The sequence below is a fragment of the Vipera ursinii genome (assembly GCF_947247035.1).
Source record: "Vipera ursinii genome assembly, chromosome: 4".
NCBI lineage: Eukaryota > Metazoa > Chordata > Lepidosauria > Squamata > Viperidae > Vipera > Vipera ursinii.
Window position 1 is genome coordinate 45,138,380 of NC_139514.1, and position 20,323 is coordinate 45,158,702.

At 40.2% G+C, this 20,323-nt stretch overlaps 1 protein-coding gene across 1 annotated transcript in view; it reads right to left on the reverse strand.

The window, feature by feature from the left end:
* Positions 1-19,920, reverse strand: part of LIPI (lipase I) — a 30,757-nt gene extending 10,837 nt beyond the window's left edge. The window contains exons 1-6 of the mRNA XM_083362035.1: positions 19,748-19,920; positions 14,227-14,597; positions 12,621-12,729; positions 11,675-11,776; positions 10,081-10,170; positions 9,175-9,339 (exon numbers count right to left, since the gene is read on the reverse strand). Of these exons, the coding sequence (XP_083218161.1) occupies positions 9,175-9,339; positions 10,081-10,170; positions 11,675-11,776; positions 12,621-12,729; positions 14,227-14,597; positions 19,748-19,859 (949 nt within the window). The 5' untranslated portion in view covers positions 19,860-19,920. The remainder of the gene's footprint in view (positions 1-9,174; positions 9,340-10,080; positions 10,171-11,674; positions 11,777-12,620; positions 12,730-14,226; positions 14,598-19,747) is intronic.
* Between the last annotated feature and the right edge of the window lie 403 nt (positions 19,921-20,323).

The following is a 20,323-nucleotide window of genomic DNA, read 5'->3' on the forward strand; positions in this document are numbered from 1 at the left end:
TCTGGAAATGTGCTTTTTTAATGACTCATTCAGCAAGCAAACCGACCGATCAGGTTTATATTACAACATCATGGAAGGTAGTAATGAAACTACAAATAAATCAAGCATACTGTCAAGTGCACATAATTTGCATGTTTATGATTTGTGTCTTCATTTGAGCAGCTAAACAAATGTACAGAAATAACAGCATTCAAACAAGCTAAGGTCCTAGGCCAGTTTAAAGTATTAGTATTCCTAATCTATTTTTCTTTTCTTTTTTTCTGAGAAAAGCAGAGGTAATCTGTGTTAGTAAACTGTTCATTCAGCTGTGATTTAATATATCAGGATTTCTGATTTAATATCAAGTAAAACATAACCAAGGTGCAACAAGTTCCCTTAAGTTTCTACAACCAACAGAGAGCCAAAACAATCTTTGATCAGTATGACAGAATATTTAATAATGTAAATTTTTTCAGCTACTTAGCTAAGCACATTTGATTTGTGCTTAGATTGTAAGCCGCCCTGAGTCTTCGGAGAAGGGCGGGATATAAATGGGATTAAAATAAAAATAAAAATAAAATGTAAAATATATCTAGAATATGTAAATAGTATAAATGCCTTTAATGGATCCTAGCTCTATTCACATGATGCAGAAGGTCTTCAGGAGGGAAACCTGCCTGCTATAGCTGTAGACAATGCTGGATGCAGCTTGGTTATGTAGGACTTCAAGTACTCATACACACTGCAAGTAAAATATGGCCAACATACAAAACCACCATGTTTATTTGTATTTGCATGGTGATTTAAAAACAGTGCACCTGTTTCATTTTTATTTCTTTTGGGATATATTTCACGCATCTACATATTTTTTTTATTCATTCCCAACAGGAAACATTAGAGATATACAGCTCTATTAAGCTATCCTTCACTCTTTATAATGGTGTAATGTGGAGGTTTTTATAGTTATAGTTTATAGTTTATTTGATTTATATACCGCCCTTCTCCTTGGTGGGACTCAGGGCGGTTCACAGGGCATACATAAGAAACACTATACAAAAATTAAAAAGAATTAAATCCATGCCCAATTAAAAACAGAAGTACAGATTAAAAACAATTAAAAGCCCATAATCCCCCATCAGGCCAGACCAGCTAATTCGAACAGATGGGTCTTCAGGCCCCGACGGAAAGTTCGAAGGTCTGGTGCCATCCGGAGCTCCACCGGCAATTGATTCCATAAAGCCGGAGCCCCCACAGAGAAGGCCCTCCCCCTGGGGGCCACCAGTCGACATTCCCTGACTGGCGGCACCCTGAGGAGGCCCTCTCTGTGGGAACGCACAGGGCGGAGGGGAGTCGATGCCGGCAGCAGGTGGTCCCTGAGGTAACCCGGACCCATGCCATGTAGGGCCTTAAAGATCGTAACCAACACCTTGAACCTCACCCGAAAGACAACTGGTAACCAATGCAGCTCGCGGAGCAAAGGTGTAACATGGGAGTACCAGGAAACTCCCAAGACAACTCTCGCGGCCGCATTCTGTACCAGTTGGAGCCTCCGAGTGGTCTTCAAGGGAAGCCCCATGTAGAGAGCATTACAGTAGTCAAGGCGAGAGGTCACGAGCGCATGAGTGACTGTACACAGGGCATCCCGGTTCAGATAGGGCCGCAACTGGCGCACCAGGCGAACCTGGGCGAAAGCCCCCCTAGTCACGGCCACTATATGCTCTTCCAAAGTAAGCCGTGAATCTAGAAGGACTCCCAAGTTGCGAGCCCTATCCACGGGGGGTAAGAGCTCACCCCCCATAGAAAGAGATGGAACATTTGGAATGTCCCGGGATGCCGGAATGCACAGCCACTCAGTCTTGTCAGGGTTGAGCAGAAGTCTGTTCCTCCCCATCCAGACCCGAACCGCCTCCAGGCAACGGGACATCACGGCGAGGGCATCACTGGGGTGGTTTGGGGTCGAAAAGAAAAGTTGGGTATCATCGGCATACTGATGATACCCAACTCCAAAACCACGAATGATCTCACCCAGCGGTTTCATATAGATGTTGAACAGGAGAGGCGAGAGAACCGACCCCTGAGGAACTCCACAAACGAGAGACCTAGGGGCCGATCTCTGCCCCCCTGCCAACACCGACTCCGAGCGTCCCAGGAGATAGGAGGAGAACCACTGAAGAACTGTGCCTCCCACTCCCAATCCCCTGAGACGCCGCAGCAAGATACCATGGTCGATGGTATCGAAAGCCGCTGAGAGGTCTAATAGGACTAGGACAGAGGAATGTCCCCTATCCCACGCCCTCCAGAGATCATTCACCAGAGCGACCAATGCCGTCTCCGTGCTGTACCCGGGCCTGAAACCCGATTGGTAGGGGTCCAGATAATCCGCTTCATCCAGGACCAGAGGGAGCTGATGCGCCACCACACTCTCAACAACCTTCGCAAGAAAGCGAAGGTTGGAGACTGGACGAAAGTTGTTCAAAACGGCTGGGTCCAGGGCAGGCTTCTTGAGGAGAGGTCTCACCACCGCCTCCTTCAAGACGGTGGGGAAATAACCCTCACTCAAAGAAGCAGATATAACCGCCTGGAGCCAGCCTCGTGTCCTCTCCCTAGCTGCATAAACCAGCCAGGAAGGGCACGGGTCCAACAAACATGTGGAGGAGCTCAGCCTCCCCATAATCCTGTCCACTTCATCAGGGGTCACAGAATCAAACTCTTCCCAGATAACATTGACAAGACCGCCCGTGTCCTGATCGCCTGACTCTGCCCAGCTGGAGTCCAAACCGGTCCGAATCCGAGCGATTTTATCCGACAGATGATGACTAAATTCCTCGGCACGACCTTGCAAGGGATCCTCCCTCACCTCCTGATTGAGAAGTGAGCGAGTCACCCTAAACAAGGCGGCCGGGCGATTATCTGCGGACGCGATGAGGGTGGAGAAGTAATTACACCTCGCCACCCTCATCGCTGCGAGATAAGACCTAATATAGGTTCTTAACCGCAACCGGTCGGGTTCGGATCGGCTAGACCTCCAGCAGCTCTCTAGGCCCCGTTTCCGGCGCTTCATCTCCCGGAGCTCCGCGGAAAACCATGGAGCTCGCTGGGATCTGCGCCGGGTCAGGGGCCGCAAGGGTACAACCCGGTCAAGTGCCTCAGTGGCTGCCCTTCCCCAGGCTTCCACTAAGGCATCAGCCGAGCTGTGAGCAGTGGAGGCAGGTGGGGACCCCAGCGCCGCTTGGAATCTATCAGGATCCATTAAGCGTCTGGGGCGGTACCATCTAATTGGCTCCGTACCCCCACGGCAGGGGGTGGCAAAGCGGAAGACCAGCCGCAGGAGATGATGATCGGTCCATGACAGGGGCATAATAAATGGAGAGCCCCCACCTAGATCATCCAACCACCGTCTAGATAAAAAAATCAGGTCAAGGGTGTGGCCTCCCTCATGAGTTGGCTCTGAAATTACTTGCGTCAGGTCCATGGCCGCCATGGAAGCCATGAACTCCCGAGCTAGCTCAGATGAACCTCCCAGGGATGGTAGATTGAAGTCTCCCAAAACTATAAGTTTGGGAAACTCAACCACCAAACCCGAGAGGATATCGAGCAGCTCGGGCAGGGCTGCCGCTGTGAGACTAGGTGAAATGTACACCAGCAGCAAGCCCAACTGCGCCCCAGGACCAAATCTCATGAAGAGAGACTCACACCCGACTATCTGAGAAACGGTGGCCTCCCGCGGACATAAGGTCTCCCTAATGGTAACCGCCACTCCCCCACCCCTACCTTGAGCTCGTGGCCGGTGTAGCACCCGGAAACCTGGTGGGCAGAGGTCAACCAAAGGGACCCCACCCTCTGGGCCCAACCAAGTCTCCGTGATGCAAGCCAGGTCCGCATGCTCACCCTCAACTAAATCCCTAACGAGGGGAGCTTTATTAACCACGGACCTGGCATTCAGGTACACCAGCCGGAGCTCAGGAGGCTGCACATCCCCGCTCCCGGGACCTCGGGGAAGAACCAGAGGGTCGGAGCGCCTCACCGCTTGAAGACAGCGGAGACGGCCCTCCCGGTAACGATATGGCCCCCTGTCTATCCGCCTGCTGCCTTTCCCCGTCGTGGGAATTGGTAGTCCCACGACCCGCTCAAGAGCCCCAGATGTAACCACAACCCGCTCCCCCCGAACGCCGTCAGACCCAGGCCTGGCCTGCAACAAAGTTGTTTGGCTACCCCCCACCGCCAGACAACCACTACCCCCCACCCCCCTCCCCAACCCCCTAAAAAATTTAGCTAAAAAATTAACCAGGGGCCTCTTATTAGGTTTATATCGAGAGCCCCTGGCCTTTCCCGGCCATCTCTCAGGGTCCCAACAATTGGGCCCCTCATCGAGATTAGGGAAAGAAAAGAAGGCGGGACGCACCCAGGAGAGGGGGGCACCCCTGAGGGCGAGCAAGTCCGTGTCGGAATATTGATGCATCCAGTCAGCAAGTCCAGAGAGGGCAGTCCAATGATTGAAACCAACAGGAGGATCAAAGGAAAGGAGTGGGACATTTGGGCCATCCACCAACCACTGCCACTTGATTGGATGCTCCCAGAGGCATACCACAACCCGTCCTCTCACAACGGGACGCGAGTCTGCCTCCGGGGATGGTCCAAAATGCCCACCCTGGGTGGGGCAGCACCCACAGAGCTCCCACCTCTATGGGGCTGCCGATGTAAAACAGGCCACTCTCCCACTGTGGCCTGTACCCAGGTCCGTCCCAGTCCAAAGGGGAAAGAAGGAGGCAAATGGAAAGTTAATAAATAAGATAATAAATAAGTGAATAAATAAGTTGGCAGTCCGTTGTATCGCCATCGTTGTCACAAAAGTCGTTGCTGCTGCCATCATCTCAAGCAGCCAAAAACCAACGAATCGCTGTCGCCATGGTCGTCCTCTCCACCGCCCAAAGCAGCCCGAGGACGCCGCCGCCATCGCCACTTCCATCGTCAGCAATAACTCAGAACCCGCACAAAGGGCAGCCCTATCAGTAAAATAACAAGCAGCTGTCTTCTCCGCCGCCAAACGGCCCGAAGACGCCGCAGCCGCCAACAAACGGCACAAGCAGGTCCAACAATAAAATGTCTCCACCGCCGCCGCCGCCATTGCCACTGCTGCTGCTGCCGCCGCCGCCAGAATAATCTGCGAGCTTCTCATACAGGCTCTCCTCCCCTCTCACGGAAGCGCCGATCAGCTGGGGCTCTGAAGACGCCGCGAGCTCCAGGGACGCCGAGAACGCCGCCGAAAACGGCCGAAAGTCGTCCGAAGCAGCAGCGCCGACCCGACAGCCCAGGCAGCCCAGGACAGATGTAAACGCCCCCACTGCTGACCGCAGCCTCCTAGGAGAGGTCCGGAGACACCAGGGCAGCAGGGACCGGCTAGCCGAAAAAGCCGAACCCAGCAACGCCGCGGGAGACAAACAGGCGAGGGAAAAGCGACGCGCAGATGGAACAGGCCAACAGCCGAACTGCCTCCTCATTTGCCTCGTAATTCATTTCGTGGATCAAAATCCACATCCCCTACTCAGCGGGCCCAAAAAGACCCCCTGAGGGACTCCAAAAGGACGCCCCCATAGCCGGAGCTCACGGAGCTCAGCCTGACACGTCCGCCATCTTCAAAAGCCGGAAGTAAAAAAACTAGATTTAGATTTGGAAATAAATTTTAAGATTTCATCCAGTCTCCCAGCTTAAAAAATAAAATGTTTGACCCTTCTTTGGAGTGTTATTGTTAATAAAATTAGCCATGAAGAATTCAGTTTCCACAATAGCCAAATTGACATTCACCCTTTGATTCAGATGCAGTATCAGAAACATGTGAGTAAAACCTTATTGTACTTTGCTTCAAATGGAAGAAATACAGAACATCTACATTTTCTTCTATGAAGAAAATAATCCGCAGGTTCTTGTTTTCCAGTGAGCAGTCTGAAGATTCAGAATGCCGAACCCTTCGGCTGAAATTTCTTTTTGTTGGGGACCCTAAGGGGCCAGAACCCACTCTGAAGGGGTGGAATGAAGGAAGAAAATCCCAGGGACTTAGGAGAGACGGCGGTCTCCCCAAACGGTCCAGGAGAAGCCTCCCAGAAACCAACAGAAGAAAAGGCTGGCTAACTTCATGTCCAGCCATAGCTGGTGACAACAGAAACCATAAGCTTTTAAACTAAGCAGATTTAAAACAGTATGCTTAAGAATATTGATTTTCTCTATCCTACCTATTTTCCTGAAGAACAAAGTCCCAAAAAATAAGAGATCTCTGGGGAAAAAAGGAGGGGGGTTTTACTCCTTCCTTTTGGTTACCGGAAGCGGCAAAACTTACCCTTTAGAGAGAGAAAAAAGACTAGAAAGACCTGAAAAATGAGCAAACACTGACACCTACTGGTGGGTGAGGATTCTTTTTTTTCTTTGACCCTCAAAGTTCTTAGAAAATGCAGCTGTGTAAACAAAGTGAGAGTAACAAATCTGAAGCAATGAATACTTTACAAAAGGAAAGATATGATAAGCGGCAACAATTTCAAAGGACAATGATTTTAAACTACAAAGAAATACAGAACAACCTTGAGAGTACGAATCATCTCCAACTTAATTTCACTCCAAGAAATTTCCCAGGAAAATACAGTAGAGATGACTGAACATAATTCTGAGGATAGAGACTTAAAGATGGAACCGTATAAAATAAAATATCATGATTTAATTCAAATGGGAAATATTTCAACATGTCCAAGCAACTTTGAAGATAAGGAAAAGAATGAGAAAAAATACTTTACAGGGGAACAAATGATGCAGCAAAACATACTGATTAAGAAAGGCAATGGCCATAGAAAAAAGATAAAAATGGAAATCAAGAAAATAGATGATGGGACTTATCAGAGAGAATACTTAAAAAAGAAACATTTGTTTGAATATGGCTAAAAATGGAAAGAACTTTGGAATATATTACTCTTAGAGAGTTGAATTTTTTCTTCTTCCTTTTGTTAACAAATACAATAAGAAACACTTGTTTGAATATGGCTAAAGAAATGGAAAAACTTTGAAATATATTATTCTTAGAGGGATGATTTTTTTAATTAATACAATTTTTTTCTTTTTCTTTCTGTAAAAAAAGTTGAAATGATTTAAACAAAGCAAACGTTTTAGTTATTTAAATGTGACGATAAGAAAAGCATAAAAATGTGTTTTCAATGAGAGTTAAAGGATTAGATGATTAGATCTACTGAATGGAATGCTTAAAGTTTAAATAAATTAAATACATTCTCAGCTATGGTCAAAAAGAATAAGAAATTGAGGGAATAAATATATATTAAATTAGGAGGGATACATATTTTAAGTTATATGTTATTTTTTGTATCTCAGTGCTTTTGTCTTTTTTTCTTTTTTCCTTTTTTCTCTTTTTTGTTTCTCTCCTCTTTTCTCTTTCTACTTTTTTACTTATTGATTAATAAATATAAAAGTATGTGAGGGTTTATACGGAAAAATAGAATTAAATCCACCAATGTAAAGGTAGTTAATTGTTGAAAAAATTGTCACTAGTTAGAATATTTAGAATTTTGGGGGAGAAATAAGCTGAAATAAGCACGGTAACAAGATCCACGATAAGGCAACTAAAATGACAAATAGGATTATTGGAAAAACTATATACATAATTGTTGTTAATCAAAATAATGAGAATTGTCTTAATCTAATGTTTTACAAAGAAAGATACTTTGGGGAAAGGGGAAATCAAATGAAATTAACATATGGAATATAGATTATAGAAATCAATTGTTAAAGATTGTCTTATAAATATTACCCAGACAACATACTGTTTACAAATTACTGAATGATTTATGTTATGTTAAAAAATACCAATAAAACATATACAAAAAGAAAAGAAAAGAAAATAATCCACAACTTTTTCCTCAGGTAATTCCTACATCATAACTGAAAATGTTGCTGGCAGGAACAATAGAATATGATGGCATCTAACAGACACCAAAATAACTCAATACTTTTTTTAAAAAAACAACAACCTTTGAAATGGCCAAAATTGTGAGATACTACAACATTCTGTTTTGGAATCTTCATTATTAGCATTATTGTTATTGCCTCATCATGTGCTCCAGGGATCATCTACATTCATGGACTATCAGTGGTCCTTTAATCACAAGCTGTAAAATACTAACCTAAAAATAAATGTGTGGAACCTGAAAATAATTATGGTTAATGGAAAACCCTTCTTGGTAATTGCTCCTAAATGACTTGTTTTTAAAAGGAGGTTAATAGCTAAGACATAGTTGGGAATGTTTTATAAATGATTAATAAAGTTGAGTTTGAAAAGTAAGACATCCCCTTATCTTTTACTTCCATCTAAGAAGGGCTAATACTGTTTAAGACACATACAGTCTAATGATTTGTTGGAAGATATTTCATTTCTTTATTTGTAGCCTGTCTTTATTATTTTTACAAATAACTCAAGACAGCGAACATATCCAACACACCTTCCTCCTATTTTCCCCACAAAAATAACAACTGTGAGATGAGTTGGGCTGAGAGAGAATGATTCGCCCAAGGTCACCCAACTGACTTTCACGGATAAGGCAGCACTTGAACTCACAATCTTCTGCTTTCTAGCCTGCGGCTCTTTCAGCCGTCTCCTGCGGCTCCCAGTCCTCTGCTATGTGTACTCCAAAAAAAAAGTGAGACTAAAAAAGTTCAACCAATCAATTCAAATATGCAGGGTAGGTGCATATCTCGCCTTGGCTCCACTCTTCAGTCAAACTCTGTTCTGAGCATGCGCTCATGTACGCACATGCGCACACATTTTTTGCAGCTCCCAGTTTTTCCTTTTGTGAGGGAACCGGTTCCGAGTGGCTCTTTCACTGTTTCAGGTTGCTGACCCCTGCACTAGACCAAACTGGCTCCACTACAAACTGGAGATGAGAGTTATCTTGTGCAGTGCAGTGACTTGGTATGATATTCATCTTTAATATAATATTTATAATTATTTGTTCTATAGTTTACAACCGACAAAAACATTCATCTGGCTCCAGTTTTCTTTCTACCAAAGAGACGGGATAGCTTTACTCCTACAATTTTTCACTGTACCAGATTTAAAAAGCATTACATAACAGAATGTTCTATATACTGCAGAATGACATCTAAGACGTTCTCCATAAAATATTATCTGAAACACATTACTCTTACCTATTACTGGGCATGGAAGTGATTTAAAATTACAGCTCACACATTTTCCATTCCTGTAATCCATATACGATTCACAAGGATATGCAGTTATATCACAATTATGTTGTAAGGATGACATATACAAAAAAACAGATCTCTGATGATCACATTTGAAATACGCTGATCCTAGAAGAATCAACAAGTAAATGCAAGACTATGAAATTATGTTGTTTTTCACAAAATAGAACAGTAGCAGCATTGCAGAATTAGCAGTAGTTGCTGGTTAATACTTGAATGTGAGACTCCCCAGAAACTTCTAACTATAGCTTACACTGGAATTACATTAAATTAAATTAAATTACATTCTGAAAAAAAAACATTTCCATATAGCTACCAAAAATCCACCACAGATCTTCTATTAAAACACAAGAGTGACTCTTTGCCTTTTACTTCAAAACAGGAAATTTGTCTTCTGCAGTTCAGTTCCCCCATTCCTCCTTTTCCTTCCCAAGTTGATTATTTGCTCTCCCAGCATTTTCCAAGCAAGGTCCAACCAAGAATACCTAGAAATTTTGTGCAGATTGATTTCTCAGTGATGGTAGGCTGTCACCATGTGTTCTAACTACAATAAGGGTTTCTGTCCTTCCTGGGCAAAAAAGGAAATTTACTCACATTTTAAAATTTCAGTCCTATTATAAACCTGAACAATCTAGATTTAGACTCGCTAATATACAGCACTCAAGAGCAGGATTCAATGAACAGTTAAAGCATACTAAAAATTACTTAATGGGTAAATTTGATTCTGTACACAATTGTAGTAATTCTCTAAAAGTACACTAAAATAGTTGCCTTCATAAATGAACAAATGACTTCAGTACAACTAAGCCCCTCACTTCCTATAATAATAATCAATTTATCTATATTTACCACTAAGTATTGTTTTTGGACATCCAGGCTGATCTGTTCCTCCATTTGGATAGAAATCAATGTTTCCCAAAGGATCTTGGAGTCCAAAACCTAACAATGAAATACATAGTGAAGAAAAAATAAATATACCATTTAACCAATACTCCTGTCCACAAAAATCTCTCACATATTTGTGAAAGCATTAAAACTAGAAAAAAGAAAAATAATAGCATTAAGATATCAAAGAGCTAAGGATGCATATTACCAAAACACTGAAATTTGTGATTATAACTAATCTACATCACAGGAACTCTAAACTTTTCATTGAAATTAGTCATAAAATAAGGGAGTGGTTTCTTCAAGAAGCTTGATTAGGAGATGAAATGGAATCTACAAGCCTCAATCTTCACGTCCTAATATTTGCTCAAATATTTGCTCAAATTATGAATTTGCATTCAAATTCATAATTTTATATCTTAGCTATAATCATATATAAAAGGGAATTTCCTTTTGTAGCGATGAGCAAAATGCCAATGTTAAACTGATTTTTCCTTTGTTAATATATTTAAAAGAAGTTTAATATCTTATTGTAGACACCATCATGAGTTTAAATATTGCTAAGCTTGTAAGCCGCCCTGAGTCTTCGGAGAAGGGCGGGATATAAATGGAATTATATATATGCAAATTATTCAAATTGCTAATAAAGAATTTGGGAGGCTAAGATGATCATTTCGAACTCATTATGTTCTCATCAGTTAGTCATACCCTTTATCTGAGATTCGAACCCGGGCTGATTATATATCAGGCAGTGTTTTAACCTCCTGAGCCACGGGGTTCTTTCTCTCTTATATTAGCTGGAAGGCAAGGCAAATGTATGTTTAAGTATTTGTCAAGGCTTTTTGAATGGACCTTGCTAATTAACTCTTTCATTCCTGTTTTGGCCCGGCTCAGGGCTTATCCACAGGATATAGTCAACTATGACAGCTCATTATTTGTGCAAATTATTCAAATTGCTAATAAAGAATTTGGGAGGCTAAGATGATCATTTCGAACTCATTATGTTCTCATCAGTTAGTCATACCCTTTATCTGAGATTCGAGATATATATATCTGAGATATATATATATATACCGGTATATATGAATCTAAAAATATGTTTTTTAAACAAATATCAAAATATTGAGGTTTATCCTCTGTTCATAATTAGGATTATTACTAAACCCACTGGTTTTAGCTCGATTAACATTTCTAATGAACTTAAACAATTTATATCTGCTGTAGGAAACATATTTTGAATTGATGTTCTTAAAAAATAGCTGCTCCAATGTGGTACTGTAGTTTAGAAAACTTTTTCTATATCAGGAAAATCTGTAATTCAGAGACAAATGAAAAAGTTTTGGCTATGTTTTTGCCAAGTCAGCAAACACAAGTCAGCATATCCTAAGTACCTAGTTGGACTCTATTTATAATAATTCCACACATCCTGGGATGGAACTTATTCTCTCATACATATGTATTGTACAGATTCTAGTGGAATCATACCAGGAAGTGCAAGTGGGGTGAGGGGGAATCATTCAACCACAGAATGCTCAAAATCCAAATATGTAATAATTACCATCAGTATCAGTATGAATGACATCCACAAACTGGGCATCAGTATAATCCAGTCTCTCATTAGCCAGCTTTCTGGTAAATAAGGGACCAGCTGGGTCAAGACCTAAAAAGTAGATTCAAAGCAGAGCTCATAGGAAAAATATGCAAGCATTCTTTAATTACTATAAGTAACACAAAAGTTAACAACAAAACAGAGTCATTATTTGGAGAACAAGTAAACTTCTCATTAGCACTCCCCTTCCTATCAGTCTAAATCTCAAATGTAGTGACAACAATGTAATTAATGTATATGTACAGAGATAGTACCAAGGAGACACTAAGGAAAGAGACAAGTTGCCATTTTATATGGAAAGTTTCTACAATGTGCACCCTGATAGAAAAATCACGTTAGAAAACATGACATCATTTTATGAAGAGTTTAAAGGTTTGTTCAGTGTTCAAGAACTTACGTCCAAGTTACCTCCATTGGTTTCACATTACATTATTTTTATGTGAGATACAGACTAATTTGAAGGATATTTTCATTTAAACCAATGCACTGATGTCTCAATCAAACTATAGTAATGTATTAGATAGGAAATATCTGGAGGATTCCCTTGGCCATTTCTCTGAGCCATTAGTCAAATCCACCTTGTGAACCTGTGGCATATATCACCATTGTGAAAAGCCCTAAAATTGTCTAGCAGGCATAGCAATGACTAGAGCAGATCATACATCTCTCAAAGAATATTCCTGTCCCTTTCTTGTTTATAGAAATGTATGGTGACACAGCTGCAGAATCTTTATTTTTTTCATCTGTAAAAAAGTGTGAAAATAATTCGAGTTACAATACTTTATATGACAAAATTGTGCTACATAAAACATGATCCAAACCTACTAAAACTAGCCAGCTTCTAAAATTCTACCTGGAAGGACTGTTTGAAGCTTATTCAGTTTGTAAGTCTCACCTGTAATTCTTCCAATTTTGCCATTGTATGCCTTCCCAACAAATCCAGCTATATGAGCCCCAAGGCTTACACCAATCATATAAATAGAATCAACAGCAACACCATTCTCCTATGGGGAGGAAAAGGCATTGAAAGAGGGTTATAGAAATATAAACCATAGAGTATTTGACATAATTAGGAAATTCAAACAGAATTTATTCTAGTTCCTCACATTGATATCTGCCAATATGCTAAACTGTATATAGAGTTTCAAGAATAATTAGTGAAACAACTTCAGAATAAAAATATGGAAATGCAGTAACATTAAGGCCAAGGCTATTGCATATTCCATCCCATACATACACTATGTTAGTTTATAAATAAAACTATAACAAATCAGTATGACCTATTTTTCTTTTTCCCCTTATACAGTACAACAGATTGAGATTTGTACTGTAAGTGGCATAAGGATGCTCCACATTTCACTGTGAAGTTAAACACAAATTAATTTTTTGTGGAAAAAGAAAATGAAATGCTACTGTTGTAATCTAATCCCCTGATTAATGATTGCGTATGTACAATACATTTGTATCGTAAAGTGGAGAAAAGGTTTTCAGAAAAGTACAGCTTGATTTCTAATATAGTGAAATGAAACAGTATACGCAAGGAAATTTGAACCTATGTATTTCAGCAAAGTAACTCAGATACAATGTGGAGTTAGCCTTGTATGGTATTGCCAGCAAGGCTGCCATCTGAAATTAAACTATTTCTAGAAACAACTACGATATATAGTAAGTGCTGTATATACAGACATATCATTTATGAATCTTGTTACATTTTAACATTACTCATGGTTGAAGCTTTCCAATTTCCCAGCCATAAATGGAGATAAAGCTAGGAGTTTTTAATACTCTACAATACCACTTAGCTATGCTCTGTCCATTCACATTATTTTCCTATCACAGTAAAATTCCATGACAGAACTTCACAAACATAAAGCAGCCACAATTGATGCTTGCTGTTTGGGTGAACCACTTACTGAGACTAATTTTTATTTTATGTGTTTTATTTTAAAACATATTTTATTTACAAATAAGTGAAAATAATGAATGTCCATATGTTACTCTTGCAATGATCACACATCTACAGTTTGGACATCCATTTAGAAATGGCATGTAACAGGACAGATTTATTTACTTGTATCCCACTTTTAGTATTTTTACAAATAAATCAAGATAGTACACACATCCAAAACACTTTCCTCCTCCTATTGTCTCCAGAACAATGTCCTTGTGAGGTGAGTTGGACCTGAGATCACTCAGCTGACTTTCATGGCTAATGAGGGACAAAAACTCAATCTTGTGGTTTCTAGTCTAGTATCTTAACCACTAGAACAAATATACATTATATTATAGTTGTATAAACATTGGTTATATAAACTGAATAAATGCTCATGCATTTTCCACAAGAATACCAATGCATTTTATATAACATAGATAATGATCCCCCATTATAGTCCATAGCTCTCTATTTTTACAAGAAACAACAATGAATATACAGTTTATTCATAGATTTAACTGGGCAAGTAAAATGTTTCTCTGATATCAGTATTATGTATCTTTCTTACCAACATTTGATCAATAAGATGTGTTAAGCGGGGTACCACTTTCTTCGCACTAGCAACAGCACTAAAATAATTCACCGTTGTTGCACCCCGATTCCAATCTACTATAATGATGTTGAAGTCCTGTTTTTCAAGCAGAAGATTTTTAATTGTATCAATCCATATTGGTGGAGAACCTGTAAATCTATACCCATGGATGATAACAACAATATTCTTGGTTACATTAAAATGTGTAGAAGTTGCTATATTATGTTCATCAAGAAGCTCAGCACACTCTTTATTTCTTCTTGTGTACAAAAGCAGTTGCACCTTCAGATCTGTGCCAATCACAGCATTGCCAAAATTAAGATCTGTGAATTTAGGACATTCTTGACCTAAATTTGTAAAACATAAATAAAAGAAACATTTGATCAATGTTATTTTTAATTGCATTTCATTTTTCTACAAGACATCTATGGAACCTCAAACAGGAATATTTTATTTAACTTCACAAACACTTAATAACTGCAGATCAGAATTCCTGGTTTATATAAGACCAAATCAAAGAAGTACAAATTTTATGTTGAAAAGAGATAAATCTGACATAATTGGGCTGAGTTCATCCAATTATTCTTTGTTTATCCTTTTTTTTAAAAAATATAAATTTTAAAAGCATAAAATACTACAGAATAACATTATTAACAAAATAATTGCTACAAATTAGGGCTCTTAAAAATTGTTTAACGTGCTTTGAGTAGAAGATCCTGGATTTTGAAAACATATAATTTATTCTGCTTGTCCTGGGTGAAAGCAACTCTGACTTGTTCTTGACTCCAGAACATGATTTGAAAGTTCAGCCCTCTCATTACCTAGCATGGGAAACACATGCAAGAATAAACAGGTATAACTCTTAAAAAAATAAAATATTCAACAGAAACGTTCAAATCTTTGGCATAATAACTGAATAAACTGCCAAGAAGCGCCTGACATTTATCAATTGTCAATTAACCTAATCTTCTATAGCATTTAACTATAGAATATTTATTTTGTATGTTTGGTTTTTTATTTTTCTAAAGAAGGAAACCTTGTGAAATTGCTACTGGTGACATGCAGAGTCTTGCAACTCCACTGTTAATAGTAAAGATTGTTTTGGAATGTTCTGTCTTTGGTAGTACAATAATAGCTCTTGTAGTCTGCAGTCCCCCTAGCTTTCTACACCTATCCCATGAGAAAAAGAGGGCTTTTTCAAATCAAAAAGCATGGACGGTTGCAGAATGACACAAAGTGTGTAAATACAACAACTGTTTCCCCCAGTGTTAAAACAATACAATAACTTTAAAAGCATCATTGAAAAAGTTCCAAGGCAACCAAGACTATCACAAGCGAGCACTTCTTTGTTGTTATCTAAAACAGGGGTACTCAACCCCCGGTCCGTGGACCAGTACTGGGCCGCAGCATGCCAGAAACCGGTCCACACAAACAAGCCAAGCTCCATTGGCAGGATGCAGGCAGTACATGAAAACCATGCCCCTCCAGTCCGCAGAAAAACCTCTCTCTGCAGAACCAGTCCCTGGTGCTCAAAAGTTTGGGGACCTCTGGTCTAAAACATCTTTTCTCAGGTGGAAACCATGGCTGCTTTAATTAGCAATGCAATAGAAAGGTGATGTGCCCTTTTGAGATCTGAAGCACATCTGAATCTTAGGCAGAACTCTACCAAACACTGAATTGCTCATATTTTACAAAATATTTTAAAGGCTTTTTATTTCTTTTTTTCTGTTCTATAGCTATAATTAGGTTCACGCTTACTGTCTGTTATTGGGGACATGCCAATATGAGTTAAGACATGGGAACAGACTAAAAATCAGTTTCCAGATTTTTTTTCTTATTTTATTCAGAAACAACAACAACAAAATAAGCAGTTTGGATATAAACCAAACCTTGTCAGAGAAGATATGTTTCACCAGCTACAACTTTGTCAATTGTTTGTCATTCTTTAGCAGTTTCCCATTTCTCAACTAATAATCCAACAATCTAATGCAAAAGTACTAAGCAAGGTTTTTGTAAAATGTGATAAGAATGTATGCCTAACGTGTGTATGGCCTGCAAGGCCTAATTACTAGCACTATTCTTATCTTATTTACAGTGGCGTAGCGTGGGGGGTGCAGGGGGGGCCGGCCGCACCGGGCGCAACATCTGGGGGGGCGCGCTCGCACTCGCAGCTCTCTGCCCCTGTCTAGCTCACTCACTCTCTCTCACTGCAGTGCTGGCTGTGCGAATCCGATCCGGGTCGCCCCCCACTGTGGAGGGGGGGTGCCAGGCGTGCGGTTAGGGGGCGCAAATTACTTGCCTTGCCCTGGGTGCTGACAACCCACGCTACGCCACTGCTTATTTAACGCTGTAAGTTTAAGAAAACAAGAGCTTTTGCCATTGACTGATTCTAACTCTCAGGATGAAAAATTCATTGAGAACCTGCTGGCCCTTTAACAGGCAAACACTGATTTCATCTTCCACCATTTTCAACTCTAGTCCCAGATCATCTAGTCAAGCATCCTATAATGCAGCTTTTCTTTAGCACTCTTCTACTCAGGGTGCCTTTGAACACTTCAGTAAGCTTTGGCCCATTATCACCAGTATTCTATAAATCTTAGCAGTAATAGCTCAGTTGATTTAACCAACCAACCTTATCTATATACTTCTACAACTTTTGTTCCTGTAAATCTTCAATTGGGCAAAACCGGGCATCATAGGGCAATCATTATGAACCAAGTTACCTCGAATGTGTACCTTAAATTTTATAAAACACTTGATGTAAAAATCATTGTAAAACAATAATGCAACATAATACAAAATGTCATAAAACATTTCCTGTGCTAATGTTTGACTGAGCTATGCAGTTCAACATAGGTTAATTTCAAGGCACATTTATAAATGTATCCCAACTCTTCCAGTGAAGGCAGAACATGAGAAGTTCTGTCATTGTTGAAGGCACTGAGGACTCTAGTAAGGAAATATCCCTGAAAGGGTGACCCAATGAATCCTAGATTGTCTAGTTCTGGATAAAAAATCAAAAGCCCACTAGGTATTAAGCTATCTAATTCATTTTAGCATGTATAACATGATCCATAAGGGACGCGATGGCTCAGTGGGTTAGGACGCTGAGCTTGTCGATCAGAAGGTCGGCAGTTTGACGGGTCGAATCCCGAGTGCCACATAGCAGAGTGAGCGCCTGTTACTCGTCCCAGCTTCTGCCAACCTAGCAGTTTGAAAGCATGTAAAAATGCAAGTAGAAAAATACGGATTGCTACGGTGGGAAGGTAACAGCGTTCTGTGCGCCTTTGGCGTCTAGTCATAATAATAATAATAATAATAATTTAATTTTTATACCGCCCTTCTCCCGAAAGACTCAGGATGGTGTACAGGGCAATACAATAAAATACAATATATAAAAATTAAAAGAAATATTAAATACAGTAGCCCAATTAAATAGATTAATACAAAATGTTAAAATACCCCTAAAACCTATCAGACCAGGCCGGCTTGTTCAAATAAATATGTTTTTAGGTCACGTCGGAAGGAGCGAAGGTCGGGAGCCGTCTGGAGCTCCACCGGTAAACAGTTCCAAAGGTCTGGCGCGCCCACAGAGAACGCCCTCCCCCTGGGGGCCACCAGTCGACACTCTTTGACCGACGGCACCCTAAGGAGGCCCTCTCTGTGGGAGCGCACTGGACGAAGGGAAGTTGATGCCGACAGCAGATGCTCCCATAAGTAACCCGGACCCATGCCATTTAGGGCTTTATAGGTCGTAACCAGCACCTTGAATCTTACCCGGAGGACAACCGGAAGCCAATACAGCTCACGGAGTAGAGGTGTTACATGGGAGTATCGGGAAGCCCCCACCACCACTCGCGCGGCTGCATTCTGCACCAGCTGGAGCCTCTGAGTAGTCCTCAAGGGCAGCCCCAATGTAGAGAGCATTGCAGTAGTCCAAACGGGAGGTCACGAGTGCATGAGTGACTGTGCACAAGGCATCCCGGTCTAGATAGTCATGCCGGCCACATGACCACGGAGACGTCCTCGGACAAGCGCTGGCTCTTCGGCTTTGAAACGGAGATGAGCACCGGCCCCTAGAGTCGGAAACAACCAGCACGCATGTGCGGGGGAACCTTTACCCTTTACCTTTTAACATGATCCATAAATATTTCGATTGTGCAGCTTCCCCCCAGAATCCTCTCTAATCCTTAATGTGTCATCATAAGTTTCCAATATCTCCTCTTTTTGCTAACTATCATTCCTTTGGCTATGAAAACTAAACTAGATCCATATAGCTTAACAGCAAAGAAACCACAAAGGAAAACAAAGAATTTGTTTGAGTTACTTTGCCCAACACCCACTCCAAAATTCACATAGCTTCAGGGATCCATGCATAATCAGCATCAAACCATGGCTGACTGTTGGTTTGTTACACTGCCATTTTGACAAATTAACTCTGTAATACAGTACTGCTGTAGAAACCTAACTTTTATATACTTAAACTGTGTTAGTATTTATAGCAAAGGGGTCAGGTGTTTAAAGCCAAAGGTCATTTTTACTTTTACTTCAGCCTTTCCCCTTGCCATTCTGTTCAGATAAGATAATACCTTGAGGCTAAATATGCATGCAAGAATTCCTGGTAATTAAAGGCTGCATTTGGACAAAGTACGCACTTGTTTAAATATAATCAACATCAATACAAAATTTCACAATGCTTTTCAGTTAATTCTGTGAATCAAGCCAGACTCTACCCTGAATAGGGACAACAGGATCGTAAATAGAGAATTTATTTTATTTGTAATAATTTATTGTAATAATGTGTACAATACCCTAAAAGTTTCAGTATATTCGGTGTAATCTAGTTTTGACTAAATTCTTAATTATAAGTCTTTCAAATCATGTAAACAAATGAATTTGCATATCTTCTCTAACAGTGATTTGATTTACATGTAACATAGTTTAATGAGTAAGCCATAATTGACTAGACTAAGAAAAATAAGCAGTAAATTATGATTTACAAATCAAAAAGAGTTACGCTCACATAACTGTCCTTATCTTGGGGTAGGATGTCTGTTCAAATTAATGAAGAGTGGCAGCACTACTCACAAGTATATAACACAATGCTCAACATGTTAACTCCAAACCAATGACCTGGTTTAGTACATTATGTGATTCTAGTGAACAACTTTCCAAGCTTATAGTATGTCCTTTTAATTCAAGATATCAGAAAATGTAACACCTTCTCCATGCTTTTGATCTAATGCTGAAAACCTATTGTATTATACTGAAATGATGAAATGAAATGAGACCACATAGAATTAATCTAGCAATAAATCTTTATATAGAAATTCAAATATCTTGAATTGTTCTACATTAAACATCTTTTAACTCTATTCAGGAGTGTTTCCTTTATTCAACTTTCACACCTGTATTTAAGATAATGATTCATTACTTCTTAAAATTTGGGTATCTTACGATAAAATATTCAGAGGTAACATTCCAATGGCTTTCTTACCTGCTCTTGCACAGTATGCTACAAAACAAATGAAGAAACACAACCCCAACATTGGCAGTGTTCGGAAAGCAGCAAGTAACAGAAGGACAGTATTGCTATTTCCTTGTAACATGTTGGTTTTTGCTTAAATTAAACGTCACTGATAAAATAGGTGTGGTACACTGAGGTACTTGGAAGATTAAAGTCCAGACTTAGTGTTTCTGCAATCTACAACTCCTCCTCCCAATTTAAATAGGTGAGGCAGTTTCCTTTCCTGAGGAGTTGTATATCTTTTAAATCACAAAAAGTTCTTTCCTCCAGATTCTCAAAACCAGATTTTATAAAGACGTTTTTACAGTACTTGATCTGCTATGAACAGGTAATATTTTATGGCATATAAAGAGTGCAGGAAGATATAATAATTTCCATTTACCAAAATATTTGATTTGATTTATTTGAATGTTTGTTGAACATCTATACATTTTAAAACTAAATAATATAAAAGATGATGCATAGATATTTCTAGCATCAGCAATCTGGCAAGATAGCCTATTTTCCTTGAAAAAATACAATGGTTCTGTATTTTCCAAGAAAGCT